Source organism: Cupressus sempervirens, chromosome 2, assembly GCF_028749045.1.
Source record: "Cupressus sempervirens isolate cs-2001-9-10 chromosome 2, ASM2874904v1, whole genome shotgun sequence".
NCBI lineage: Eukaryota > Viridiplantae > Streptophyta > Pinopsida > Cupressales > Cupressaceae > Cupressus > Cupressus sempervirens.
In genome coordinates this window covers 289,538,281-289,553,449 of record NC_143119.1, presented here as the reverse complement: position 1 = coordinate 289,553,449, position 15,169 = coordinate 289,538,281, and the positions used below count along the sequence as shown (strand labels likewise).

Genomic DNA, 15,169 nt, shown 5'->3' with positions numbered 1-15,169 from the left:
TTTTGTTGATTGTTTGTCCGATAACATCAAGGAACAAAATAAATATATTGGCTCTGTACTAACAAAAATCCCTTTCCAGCATACAAAGAGCTTCAGCCACATATAATGATCAATAAAATGCAATTCTGCTCAACCATGAATATGATAACATTAATACTCGTGGTCTCCAACATCATCCTTCATCAACTCTGATATGTGCCTCAATCAAAAACATCAGTGGTCACCTAAATAATGGCACTTTCATAAGTTGAACATTGCACAGCATGCACAAAATCTTCAATACATTCAGACTTAAGCACATTTCTTTATTGTGACACTCATAACCATCATATTCAGTATGCTCAAACAAGAGGATAGGTTTGCTTTGTATGCTTATATATAAACTCTCTGCATGTTTCTGTTTGTACGTTTCTTCTGGTAAGAGGTCTTTTCTTCTCTGAAGTAATTCAATTCCTCGTACTACTATCTTCTGTCAATTTTATGAGCATTGCCACTGATAGTTTATTGACTTCTACACACACACACACACACCACAGTTTCAGAATATCTCAACAAATCATGTATCATTCACATCTCGTTCAGAAAAAACGTGAGAAGTATTTACTGCTGAGCACTCTTCACATACTCTCTGTACAGCAGGAACATAAGACTCTATAGACTCTGTGTAATTTTGATATCAATGACACAGTTGGCCAACAAGATGCAAATAACCTGTTACTGAAATTTGGAGCTGAAAGTGCTTGTCTAGTGAGCTAGGCCTTAGACCTAGAGGTGTCTTCTTCAGTTGAGGCTTTGTATTTTGGTTTAAGATGCTCTGTAGATCCTTCTTTCCAAAATTCAACCTAAAAGTCTTGATCAAATGTGTGCACATAAAATAGGGAAAAATAGTTTTGTATAGGCGCTTGCCTGAGTCAAACCCCATGTTGGTGTTACCATCTCCACTAAAACACTGATGATGAAAAAGAAAGCTTACATATAGTAGGGTAGAGGCTAAATCAGAAGTGAAATTCTGAAATGAAATGGTATCACTTTAGGATTTGATAATAGTGGTGATAATTTGTTCACTAGATAAGTCTTCCAGGTGTTGATGGAGTAACAAGTAACATGACAATTGATAGCAAAATCTCTCATGAAAACATACTCGAAGATAAATTTTTGTAGCTTGATACTACTTAGATTTTCTCTTGATAAAGGAACTCTTGAATTGTGATAATAGCTTCTTGAGTTAGACTTTATGAATGATAAATGATCACATTATATAGGTTTTTGAAGGTATTCTCATATCTAAATTGACTCCCAATGGTAATATGAAAATATTGGGATCAGATCACCAGTGGCGGGGACTGACATTTGCAGACGTTCAAATTTGTGTCCTTATTTGAGGGACTAGGGAGCTAAGTGCCATAGTCCACCTAGGTAGGGACAAAATAAAGAAAGTTATAGAGCATTAAAACTCGCAACATAGGATCAGGTCATCTTATGAGCATATGACAATAATTTGGATGAGATAAGGCTCAATTAGGTTCAAGATGATCTAGAAGGAGGAAAACTCACCAAAGCCAACAACTCGCCAAACCCCTAAAAATTTTATTGGGAAAAAATTGACCAATTTTTAGGGCCGGCTGATTTTTTGAATCCGTGATTTTTTCCATGAGAAACTTGCCCAGCAAATAAACTCGGTGATTTGTATCTAATTGCAGATTAAAATGCGATTTTGCCAACTATGCACTACAATAAAGGGGCAAAAAAGTGTGAAATTGTAAAGGATTTACAATTTATGACACTACAAATTGTAATTGAAATGTTATAGATTAGAGATCCCTATCTTAAGTTCATTTTCTACGATTTTTGAAGCTCTTTCAGAATAATTTGGGTCAATGGTTTCTCCTTTTATTGTTTTGATGGAGGTTCAGCATATTTTGCCTAGTCTCTTTTGTTAAGAACCAAGGACTAAGGGGTATCCATTCCACCAAATTTTCTCAGGGCACGATCCCGACCTCATCTGTTTTAGATGTCGGGGGCCTTGCACTCAACAAGACTTGATCCTTGGTGGGCTCTTTGTGAGCCTTTAAACTTCACCAGTAGACCAAGGGCTCTTTGACTTCTCCTTTTATTGTTTGTCGCTATGATTTTATGAATTCCTCTCAATCTTGAAGTTGGTGGGTCAAATATGCCTCTTTTTTACAACTGACAGTTTGAAATTGTGGGTGATTTTTTCAATTTAAAAAATTAAAATTTTTCTTTTCCTCAAAATCATTTCCAATGGACAACTAACAAATCCTTGCAACTCTATCTTTTGTGTGGCATTTTCATGATGATCCGAACTTCAATTCAAATAGGAGGCAAAATATTATTGTCAATTTTCAATTTGTTATGGCTTTACAAATTCAATTTGTTTGGAAACCCTCCTACCCGTCATGTAATTAGTCATATATATGTTTTCATTTTTATGGTTTATAATGGGATGGCCAAAATAAGCTTTGCACACAGATTTGGGAGATGATTTGTCACACCATCATAGACATTGCATTACATAGTCAAATTCAGCTTTTGAAGGGATGGACATAAAAGGTAATTATAAAAGAATAATTTGTTTTACTCTAACTATTTTATTATTTTTATTTAAAAGTTATTTAATTTATTTATAATTATTTTATTTTCACTTTAGAACCAATTTATAATTATTTCAATTTATGTATATTATTTTTATTTCTATAAGAATTATTTTGACAATTTATTTAAAGAAACATATTTAGGTTGTGTTGTGGTTTCTACGTACATGCTCTCTATCTTGGTACTGCCATGGAAAGTAGAAATGAATGTCATAAAACTATAATTTGTTTTGATAGGTAACAAGTTTTTTGTATTAAGTAAATAAAGATAATGCTTACAAAGATATGCCATAGTATAAAGTGGCCATAAACACACAAGCCCTCCTAACCTTCCTTTCCCACAAACAACCAGACAAAATAGGATCCCAAAAAACCCACCAAATACTCAGGATTCCTTGAATCATTTTGCTGTGTCCTCTTTGGTGAAATTTGGAATTGCTCGGTCATCCTCCATAGAGCACAGTATGCCCTTGCATTTGTGCCTGCATCCGCTTCCAACCAGTTGAAATTGTGCCCGCATTCTCTTCCAACAACACATCAATCCATGCTCCAGCCGCCAAGGTCTCCTCTGAAGCTTCCCTTCCTTCCCTTGCCAACTGATATCTCAACGGGTCCCCTGGCATCCTCACGCTCTTACAAGGCGTCATCTTCATCAAACCCCTCCTCACCTCGTTGAGCCAAATCGTTTCCTCCAAAAAAAGTTACCACCTTCCTCCAACCTTCTGCAGCTTTTGGCAAATGCACCCCTTGTGGAGATGCAGAAGACCATATAACTAGAGGTTGAACTGAAGAAACCCCCCCCCCCCAATTAGCCTCCACGGTTCTTGCCCCATTTCCAAGATAACACCCAGCATGGCTTTGTCAATTACATCATCAATCCCGAATAGCCATTGTGGGTCCATGCAAGCTACCACAACCCTACGGGCTTCTTCCTTTGTCTCGCCAACTAACAGAGCCAGAGCCATAAAGAGAGAAGCAATGTCCAAATTGGGCCTTCTCCAATAAGTGTCCAGATATTCTGGCCCGAAAATCTCATGGATGCCACTCATAAATTCCTTATCATCAAACAGGAAAATATTCTTCAATCTCCTCGCTGTGATCCACCCTTCATACGACTGTGTCAGACTATCTGATTCCAATGCAAAATCGGCCTCCATCTCTGGTTTCCAAGCAAAGTTCCCTGCTGAAAACAATCCTCTCCCTTCTTTAATCTCACCCTCGAATGATTTGGAAACACAATCTTCGAGAGGTGATGTTTAATAATTTCATATCCTCTATCACATGCAAGGGATTAATCCTTCATGACTGCCCATCTTTCCGAGAGCTCAAAATCATGATTGAGAGGTATGCACACAATGGGGAAGTATAAACACACAAAAAAGACACTCCATCACCCATAGTTATTATTCCAAATTGAGATGCCTAAGGTCTTCAAATATATCATTCCGGTTCCCAAATGAAGCATTTGCTCCCAAGTTGGCCAGCTTATCTGCCACCTTATTTGCCTCCTTATAGACGTGGGTTATTCTAAAGTCTTCAAACTTTGTCAACAAACACTTAATCTGACTAATGCGTTTATTGAGGTGCCAGGACTCCATCTTCCCTTTCTTGATTCCATTGATAATAACCTTTGAATCTCCTTCTAGATGCACTCACCAAATACCAAGCTTTAATCCTAAAACTAAAGCCTCCTTGGCTACTTCACATTCTGCCACATTAGTTGTGCCATCCCCTAAGCATTTTGCCACAAATGCTAAGGAATTTCCCTTGTGGTCTCGTGCTATACATCCACATCTAGATTTACCCAGGTTTCATCGAGTAGCCCCATTGAAATTTATTTTGATCCATCCCTCCTCTGGTGGTTGCCAACTACACTTTTCTCTACTTTAGTTAGGATCAGCCCTTGCAAGCCCATTAACAAGTCGATATTTAATTGTCAGGAAACTTGATTGCAGCCTGGAATCTTGCCTTGTAAAAGGAGTTTCTTGAGAGCTTGTAGAAGAGGCTGCAGATGATAAAACTTCTGCAATGGTTCACTCTAGCCTCTGTCCAAAACAGATCCTGTCCTCGTCTTGGAATATTCTCCTATTCATTTCCTTCCACAGCTCCCAAAGTGTTGTCGCCGGTATAACACTCCAAGCTGCTCCAAAGACATGTCCTTTTTTCTTTTTTGGTCAAGCTTCCAGTCAATCTTTTAGAGTTTTTGTCAATGGGCTTGCCCATTCTAACTTTGATCTTACCATCGCCCATGCCTCTCGGGAGAAGCTGCAATGTAATAGAAGGTGGTCGATCGTTTCTTCTGCTTTCCTACACAGAGGACATCTAAAAGGTCCTTGAAAACCCATCCTCTTAAGTCTTTCCCCAGTTAGAATTTTTCCATTGCCTGCTAGCCATGTGAAAGCCCTTGCCTTGGGTAAGCACGTACTGTCCCAGCATAGGTTCTGTTCCTAGGCCACTTTATTATGATTTCCTTCCAACAATTGGTAGCTGATTCTAATTGTATAACAACCACTTTTGGATCCACACAAAATTAGGCGATCCCTTACATTGGAAGAAACTAACACTTGTTCCTTTAGGATTTGCTTCATCTGCTCCTGATCCTCATTATTGAGAGTAAGGGAGGAAACCTCCTTCCATCTCACAGGTAAACCCTTTGATGAATTTTGCACATCAATATAATCTCGTACTTTGGATCCCCATTGCTGTTGTGTAGCTTCAATAAGACTTTGAGACACCCTAGTGCTGTCCAATTTCTTACCTCCACCCAAGAGTCCCTCCAAAAGTCTGCCTTAGTGCCATCCCCAATCTTCCATGTCAAAAAATTAGTGACTACCTCCCTACAGCTCATCATGAAATTCCATATTGCTGAGCCACGTGGAGGGTTTGCAGTAGTCAGAATGCGCTTGTCCTCCATACTATCCAAATACTTTTCTCTCAGTATCTTGACCCAATGGTGGCTTCCAGTAGGATACATCTGCCAAACTAATTTGGTGCTAAGGGCTAAGTTTAACAACAGCTACTCCCAAACACTAGCCCCACCTCCTCTTGGACAACACACTTGTGACCAAGCCATTAGCGGTAATTACCTCCCTCCTGCGATCCATTCCACAAAAATTTTCGCATGCTATGCTGAATCAAAAGGATTTCTTTCTTTGGTATTTTAAAACAAGCCATAGAATAGATTGGCAAGGCTGATATGACTGACTAGAGCATAGTAATCCTTCTTGACAGCTTTAGCCAGTGTCCTTTCCAGCTATCCATCCTCTTCCTACAATCATCCACCAATTTTTTCCATATTGGACCCTTCCCTGCTCCTGCAAACAATGGTGTGCCAAGGAATCTTCTTGGGAGTTTCCCAATTCTCACACCAAAAAATATGGCAATAATCCTTTGCGACCCCGATTCTGTATTGAAGAAATAGATTTCAGATTTATCCCAATTAACTGATTGACCTGACGCCATGCTATATTCATCTAAGACCTGTTTCATAATATTAGCCTCTACCATTGAAGCCGTGCCAAAGAAATAGGTGACATCCACAAACTGGGAGTGAGTGGTAGCTTCTATCCCATTTGCAATCAAGCTTCCCTTCCAGGACCTCGATACTCTCTTCTTCAAGATTAATCATCCCAAAACCTCCACCAAGAGAATAAACAAGAAAGGAGAGATTGGATTCCCCTGCCTAATTCTGCGACTTGTACAAAAAAAAGCCTTGGGGTTACCATTCACTAAAATTGAAGCTTTGAAGTCCAAAATCATGCTCTTGATCCACTTCAACCATCCATCCCCAAATCCAAATTTTCTTAAATCCTCCAAAAGAAAACCCCTATCAACTCTATCATACGCTTTATGGATATCCAATTTAAGCATTATTTTCTAGTCCTTTCTTTTACTGGCTAAATGTATTGTCTCATAAGCAACAATGATGCCATCCACTATGCTTCGATTGGGCACGAAGCCACTCTGTTTCAGAGATATAATGGATGCTAATAGCACTTTCAGCCTATTTTTAGTTATCTTTGTAATACTTTTATACACTGTATTGCAAAGAGAGATAGGCCTAAAATCATCATACCTTGACGGTTGTCCTTTCTTCAGGATGAGTGCTTTCAGTGTGTTGTTGAAATCTTTTAGGATGAAGCCTTCCCTCCTCGATTCCTCCACCACTTGAAGCAAATCCTCCTTAAAGAGCTCCCAAAATTTCTGATAGAAAAAAGCCTGGAAACTGTCAGGCCCTGGTGCCTTGTCTCCTCCCAAGCCAAAAACAAAAGCCTTCAGTCCACTCATCTTAATTTTCTTTGTCAGCATCCTATTGTCCTCAACTGAAACAATGCGGGGAATAACTCCCAGGACCTTATCCTGAGCATCTCTCCTATCAACCTGTTTCCCCCTCCATAACTCTGAGAAAAATTCCCTTGCTTCTCTATTAATGTTGTCCATATTTTCCACTAGTACCCTATTTTTATCCTCAATAGATAGAATGTGGTTAACATTGCGCCTGATTCTCAAAGAGCTATGGAAAAATTGTGTTCCCATTCCCAACCCTCAGCCAATTCTCTCTTGATTTCTATTTGAAGAAAACCTCCTCCCTCTTCAAAGTTTCTACATACTTGCCCATAAAATCTTGTTCAGTTTGATAGTCTACATCATCCATCCCATGCTCCAAAACCTTGTTGTTTAGAGCAGCCAAATCCACCTCTATACCTGCTTTAACAATAAAAATATTCCGAAAATGAAATCTGTTCCACTCCTTAAGTTTTTGCTTAAGATGCCTCAATTGAAAGGCAATATTGTCATCCAGTGTAGGCTCATTGTTCCACCTATCCACCACCTTTTCTTGAAACCCTTCCTCGAACCACATCATTTCAAATTTAGGACACTAATGGGAATACCATCCTGCTAAACCACTAGAGACACCAAGAAGTGATCAGAGCCTGAAAAACCTAGTATTCTTCCTTAAAAAATGACTAGTAGTGATTGCCATTCTCCTACCAAAAAAGTCCTATCCAACTTCTCAACAATATGTGAGAATCCCTTTCTCCTATTCGTCCACGTGAAATGGTCCCCCTTGGTAGGTACTTCCCACAACTGGTTGATCTGTACAAAGTTTTGAAAGTCAGATTGTATTGTAATACAAAGGACTGAGCACCCCCACGTTTATCTGCCAAACAAAGAGTGGCGTTAAAGTCTCCTACTACCAATTTTAATTCATTCCCCAAAGTAGCTAAAAATAGGGCAATCTCCTCCCAAACAACTTTTTTCTCCTCTTATTTTGTGGGTCCATACACATTAGTCAAAACCCCCGAGAAATTTATAGTACATGAAGAGAAACGTAAAGCTTGCCAATTCCTCTATTTGATTAGAGAATCACCTTTAAGAAATCTTGGATTCCACAAAATGGCCAAACCTCCCGAGGCCCCCACAGCCTCCACAAAGAAACTTGACCACCTTTCTCTAACTCCTAAAACCCTAGCTACTTCCTCTACTTCCATCTTTGTTTCTTGAATGCACACAACTTCTACTTTCGCTTGATCAAGAGCTCTCTTGATCAAACGCCTTTTGCCAGGGGCATTGGAGCCCCTAACATTCCACGTTAGGAACTTCATGGCTGCCCAGGAGAGATAATGTCCTTCCCAGATCTTAATCGGATCTATCCCTTCATGTTTCTAGCATCCTCCAGTAGTCTCTGGGTCGATTTCCTACCTCTTGATTTTTGGGGCCCACCCTAAGACTTGACCTCCTTTGTCTTTAATTGTGAGATTGTGCGACGATGTGTAAGTCCAATCCCGTAATGTTCTGCTATTACATCTTCTCCAAGTAGTTCTTCAATTTCTGGAATACCTCCCAAATAAGGTACCAACAGCCTTGAGGGAGAAGCAAAAAGATCTAATCCCCTTTCCTCTCCTTCAAGTTTCTTATGGCACTCTGATTCCATTAGCTCCATATGAATTTCCTTTTCCAAATCCCTCATCTGAGAGTCATCCTCTGCTTCTCTTTCTTCTACTACCCTACCCTCCAATGCCCTTCTGAGATCTTTCGCTGCCATAACTATACTCCTCAAGTTGAAGTCTTGGTGTTTGTCACAAATGGGGTTCTCTTCTGGAGGCGCAGTGTCCTAGGTTCCAAACCTACTGCCATCTTCCTTTCCCTGAGGCTTCTCAATTGCATTTGCCATATTAGGGTCCATGCTGATCCCATCATTTTCTACATCAGCCACGAAGTCCTCCATTGCGAAGGATTTTGATGGGCCCAGATCCTTGGAAACCAATGTTTCTTTTGGCCCTTCAACTACCTTTTCCTTGCCCTTATTCTTTTACTATACAATCTTCCGCCACATGACCCCATTCTTTATAGCTTTAACATCGGCTTATCACTTCCTCAACCTCTATTACTTGCCACTAGTAGCCTTTGGTAGTTCAAAGTTCTATTGCATGTGGGAGCAGCAGATGTGACTTTCACATAATGCAAATCCTTGCATGTTGGCTGAAATCTTTATGTTCTATTGCTTCGTTTGCCTTGACAAACTTGCCAAGCTTGTCTCCTATCATCTAAAAAATTTCCATATTCTAGTATTCATGAGGGAGATTATACAATCTGATCCATATAGGGACGTCTTCCACCTTGGCTTGTTTAGGGTTAAAGTTTGGGACCCAATCTTTAATAAAGAAGCCAACTCCTTCCATCAGAAAGGGTCCATTATACATTACCCTTGTTTTCTCCTGCTTGAGTCCATAATAATCAGGAAGAAACCATTTGTTAAGGTTTTGATGGAAACATCCAGCCCCTAGTTGTCATTTACCCACTTTCTCATTTTGGGTAAAAATGGCTATCCTCCTGCCCACTTCATGAAGAAAGCCCTTTCCCTCAACATATTAACTGTCGATTTCCATTCTTCCGTGTCGATTCAGATATTAACCGCCTTAGACTCCATTGTGGTCGGTGTGTCCTTCGTAAGAGATACATGACTTGGAGGATGATTATCTTGCCTTCTCACCCATTTTTAGTTGTTACCTGTCGAGTTCCCTTGGGAATTCCCCTAGTCGTCCTTAAAAAACTGCAAATCCTCCCCCTGTCTACGGTTCGCTCCTTGCCCATTTCGGTCCAAAAAACCACTCCATTTTCCAGTTTGATTTTGCGGGGGTTTCCATGGCTTCCACAACCCATTTCGAGCTCCCCTCCCAACTTGCCATCACTACCTACTGCCATTCCTGCGAAACCCTGGTTTCCTCCTTCGCTTCGCCGTTTTATAAAACTATGAAATTTATTCAGATAACAATTTTAGTTATAATTGTTTTTTGTCAGTAATGGACCAAAGTCTGGAGTATTTATTATTAATATCATTATTTGTTGAGATTAATTATTATTATGTGTTAAGCTCAAGTAGACTCAAATCCAAGACCTCTCATATAAGAGGCCCACAATTTACGATAGTGTTGTAGGCTTTTGCCTAGGTGTATTAATTATTATTGTGTTGAAATTAATTATTATTAAGTGTTAAGCTTGACTAGGCTCAAACCCAAGATCTCCCACATGAAAGGCTCACAAGTTACCATTGTGTTGTAGGCTTTTGCCTTTAGTTATAAATTATGTTATCTTATATATTTGAGAGTTTTAAAAAAAATTTGTTAGAATTGTTTAAGAACTATTTTATTTTTATTTCACGATTGAAAAGCTTAATAATATAGGATTTTTTAGTTTGGTATGAATTAGATAAGATTACAAATAGGAAACCTCAGACATAAACATATTGATTAATACAAATATCCAAATAGGTGAGTTCAATAGGCTGGCTAGAGCATAAATTCTACAAACATGAGTTTAGGGAGAGAATCAAAGAAAGGTTGTGTTTTGATTTTGTACATATATAATTACCACATGATGTTTCATATGTTGTCACTATAAAATATCCCAGAATAATAATATTTTGAAATGAAGATGTCAGGAAATTTTTAATCATTATTTTATAATTTTATTATAAATCCTTATGAATTTCTATAGATTCTAATCAGTGTTACCTCCAATATATTTTCAGCTGTCTCCATTTTGAAAACGTCTCTGAGACTTGGGGACACCTAGGGGACTTTGTCTTTGAATGCTAGAACAAATTAGACTTTGACTCTCAAAGTAACACAAATTTGGCATATAATTCTGCTGATTTCACGTTCCTATAATGAATTTGTTTAGAGTTTTGAAAACAAATGAAAACTTTCAGTATACTCTCAGGCATTCATCACGTGTTTTTCTTCCAAAAATTGAAGCTTACTAATATGTTGAATAATTCTGAATAAATTTCAGGAAGCTGCAAAGCATGTTGGAGAAGAAATAGTTAAAGCTTGTGTGGAGCAAGATATCACTCAATTATCCATTGATCGCAATGGACATGCTCGTGGGCAAAAAATGGAAGCTTTTGAATTAGCTATCCGCAATCATGGATTTCCACTCTAGCTTTTAACTGAACGTTTTTATGTCATTGTATGGTTGGGAATTTAGGGAGGGCTTGATTGGAATCAAACGTTTATTATTAGTTTTTACGAATGATTTTGGTGTTTTTTTATGGGGGAACTATCATTCTTTATTTTCATCTTCTAGGACTTGATTGCTAATGAGGATTCTTTTTTGGTAACGCTCATTATCATTTTCAATTGGACTTGGAGAGTTCATGCAATCAAAATATATAGATTAGTGTTCATCTCAACATTCTTTATTGACTTCTTTCCTTGAGTAGTTTGCAGACTAGTTATATTCGTGACAACTACATGCTAGTGGATTTGATCTTTTTGTAGCCACATTAAGTAGTTGACAATTCAGTGCACATGCCTGAACATTCATGATATTTCTTGTGATCAGCTTACCTTATCTTCCAAGACAAACCCCTCTATAAAAGCATCCATTCTCTTCTGGAAACATGTGGAACAAAGAACCAGAATTCTAAAGAATCCAACCTTTTATTGGGGAATATGGTTGGATTCGAGAAGAATTGTGAATAATCATTTAGATTCTTCTTCTTGATCTTTAATTGCAGATGGGAATAACTTGTAAACATAGAAGGTCGAGAGATTTCACCTAACTAAAATGTTCTGATGTCTATAAGGCTGTGTATATACTGTTGTGATGGTAAAAATAGTAACAGAAATTGAGATGTTTCAATTTTCAATTAAATTGCATAGATGCTGTTAAAAGTTGTATCAATTATATTTCGAAAATTCTGGGAGTACTCTCCCATTTATTTATGAACTTTTATTAGTTTGTCTATTTATAGACATAAAAAACACGGTTAAAATTTGGAATGCTCATGTGGGTAAAACACAGGTTAAAATGTCTTCTTCATACTCTTTATTATAAAACCATGCTTTTCTCTTTTTGGATGTTAATATAGAAGTTAATACATCTTGTAATTAAGTTTTGCTAAGAAAATATGTAAATAAAGAATTATTTGTTTTCCATACTTTTTAAATTGCCGAGTATTTGCCAAGTTCTTCCAAATCAAAAATTTGTTGTCCGAATTTGTAAACTAATATCAATATTGTTATCCTTCCAGTAATACATACTAAGACTGCGAGCTACAAAACTTTCAAATGTATTGGACTTTGCATGAATATCAAGTTAAAGTGCTTAAGGAGTCCTCCATGTGATAAGGCATTTAATTGAACAAGGAAAATTGTAATATTCTAGTTGCCTGCAAAATTCATGTTCTTTTTTCAATGTTGTAATATGAGTTGTTGGTATCCTAAATAAATATCACACAGGCATAGTAATTAATGTGTTGCGAATTCTGATTTTGTCACTAAGGTTGTATTATGAGTTCTTGGTGTTCTAAAAAGTTGCCACAGAGACGTAGTTATCACAAATTTATTTGAAATAAGAATCTTGGTGAAGTTTTTCTTTATCTTCTATCGACTTCATGCTTGTTTAATTTTTATATGATGGTTATCAAACAACATACGATAAAAAACCATTGTTTGGTTCTATTAGTCTATCTAGATGTGAAGGTATTTATAATCTATTATATTGATAAGTAGAAGATAATTTCCACAGCAAGTCAAATTGTGATATTGCTATCAGGAGTTAACTGTGTGATTTTTGAGTCAAACTCATTGACCCATATTTCATGAGTAGTGATTCAACATGAATCCATCTCTCATGAGAATAAATGGAGCACTTAACACTCATTGGATCTAGGTGATGCTCACAGGGGTGAAGCACTAGGACTTCCCGGGAGGTCACCGATCCCAGTACTACTCCAGCCCGAGCGCGCTTAACTACAGAGTTTCCTCCATGGTTAAACCCAAAGCTTGCAACCCCATTTGCAATATTACAATCTATTATATTGTTAGAATTTTAGAATTTTAAAATCGTAAATAGTTACATTTATGCTCTTGTTAGTGATTGTCATCATAGAGAATGGTAGGTTGGGGAAAAATGAAATCCATGATAACAGTATAGAATGTGTTTAATATTCATTTTTTGTATGAGATTTAATTATTAATGTGTTTGTGAACTAGGTAGTGGGATGATGCATACAATATATTGGAACTTTAATGGTTAAATTGATCTTTTCAAATCATATTAAGTTATTAACTTTGTATAACGGATGTATAAACCAATTGCTATTATATTTATGAGTTAATCATTGTATTTATAATTGATTATTGTTAAGACCATCACTTTGTGAAAATAATATTTTGGATTGATATGAAGACTTGAAACAATGCATGTCTTTGTGTGGTACCAACACATAATTGATATATCTATCATTATATTGCAATTGAACTAAATTGAAAGCATATTAATGAATGGTCATGTTTTTTAGTGGGATTAGAGATATCATACATGAGGATGAGATGGATTTTCTCTATCATTGACGTATGAATTATTGAACCTTCCCAAAGGGAGCGTGTAGATAGGATCACAAATGAACTTGTAAAGTTTAGTTTTAGGACTAAGGGTGACCTCAATATTGGGAGCTTACCACCTTCTAGTGTAAACATGAGTGGTGTTGTGGATTTGTCACCTTGATGATTATTGGAGAAATTGTGAAGTTGAGGATTATTGAAAGCATATTAATGAATGGTTATGTTTTTTAGTGGGATTAGAGGTATCATACATGAGGATGAGATGGACTTTCTCTATCATTGACGTATGAATTATTGAGCCTTCTCAAAGGGAGTGTGTAGATAGGATCACAAATGAACTTGTAAAGTTTAGTTCTAGGACTAGGGGTGACCTCAATATTGGGAGCTTACCACCTTCTAGTGTAAACATATGAGTGGTGTTGTGGATTTGTCACCTTGATGATTATTGGAGAAATTGTGAAGTTGACTCTTATTGGTTAAATGGAAGATATTTAGTTAATTAAGTATGCAGTTGTGATTTGCAAATAAAATAATATTTTGCATTTTGAGAACAACTTCAAGGAGGTGGCTATGGAAAGACCCTTCAAAATAAGTAAAGAAAATGTAAGCCAAGATACATCCCAAGGATTCTAAAGGTAATAAGGGAAGTTGTTTTTTGTTATTATTGAACAAAGAGAGGAGATATAAGTAAAAATTGTGAGGCAAAACATTACTATAGTCTTTATGTTTTTCCTAACCACAATTTTGGCTATACATTGGAAGAAAAGAAAGGGCACTTATAGATTGAGAAGGGAATTTGATGACTTTTAAAAAGATTTGGACAATATTTTATGTGCCTATTTTCAAAAGAATAGGTATAAGCAAGAGATTTGTTAGATCCTACATCTATATGTCTACCTAGTCATGGTACAAACAACTTTATTCAAAAAATAAGAATGGTGTTTTGAATTGTTGCAATTCCATATATAAGAATGTCAAAAGTGATTCAAGCTACTTGGGAACCTTATAATAATGTTGTAGGTTGGTTGATTGATTAAGGAAGATATTGTCAAGTGCAAGAGGATGAGAGAATGAACATGTTGCATGATAATTGATGTTTTGTGTTGGAGATAATTTGACAATCAACAAGTTAACTACAAATGCATTTTTGGTATGACAACATAGAAGTAAGAGAAAAATAAGTATAAGTTAAAAGAGTAAGAACAAGATGAGCACCAAGGGTAAGTTAAAGGAGCATATATCTATTTTTGAGTTCACTTTCTTCTTATTACCAGGTAGACAATATTCCTTTTATTTGCATATGCAATTCATTCTTTGGCATAACCCATTATATTTCTTGGTTGCATTTTGGCATTATTTTTATTCCTTGGAAATGAAAGCAATCTTCCAATGTTTATGGTGGTCACATCTTCTTAGAAAGCAACTTTTTAAGGTCTCAAATGTTCCATTGGCTATGAAGTCATTTTGCCCCACCTTATTCAGTGGTCATTGCTTGCATTTATTAGCACATGTAGGTATTACATAAGAACAACTAGAAGCCAACATAGGATTATGTTACGGAATATTAGAAAAACCTCCATCTTTCAATAATATTTGTATCCTTTGGACGAAGAGTAAGAAAGGAAGTAAGAGGTGTTTGTAAATATCCTTGATAATAGAGTAGTGATATATACATTGTAAAAATTCTATTGTTGATGGTTTTTT

General features: G+C 36.9%; 1 protein-coding gene across 3 annotated transcripts in view; it reads left to right on the top strand.

The window, feature by feature from the left end:
* Positions 1–11,801, top strand: part of LOC149572200 (Ribosomal L18p/L5e family protein) — a 107,554-nt gene extending 95,753 nt beyond the window's left edge. The window contains exons 4-5 of one of the 3 annotated variants that reach the window (XM_089813466.1): positions 2,491–2,571; positions 10,908–11,801. In XM_089813466.1, coding sequence (XP_089669592.1) covers positions 2,491–2,568 — 78 coding nt within the window. In that variant the 3' untranslated portion in view covers positions 2,569–2,571; positions 10,908–11,801. Of the gene's footprint in view, positions 1–2,478; positions 2,572–10,907 lie in introns of all 3 variants that reach the window. The other 2 variants (XM_089813465.1, XM_089813464.1) reach the window with 2 other exon arrangements.
* The last annotated feature ends 3,368 nt before the right edge of the window (positions 11,802–15,169 follow it).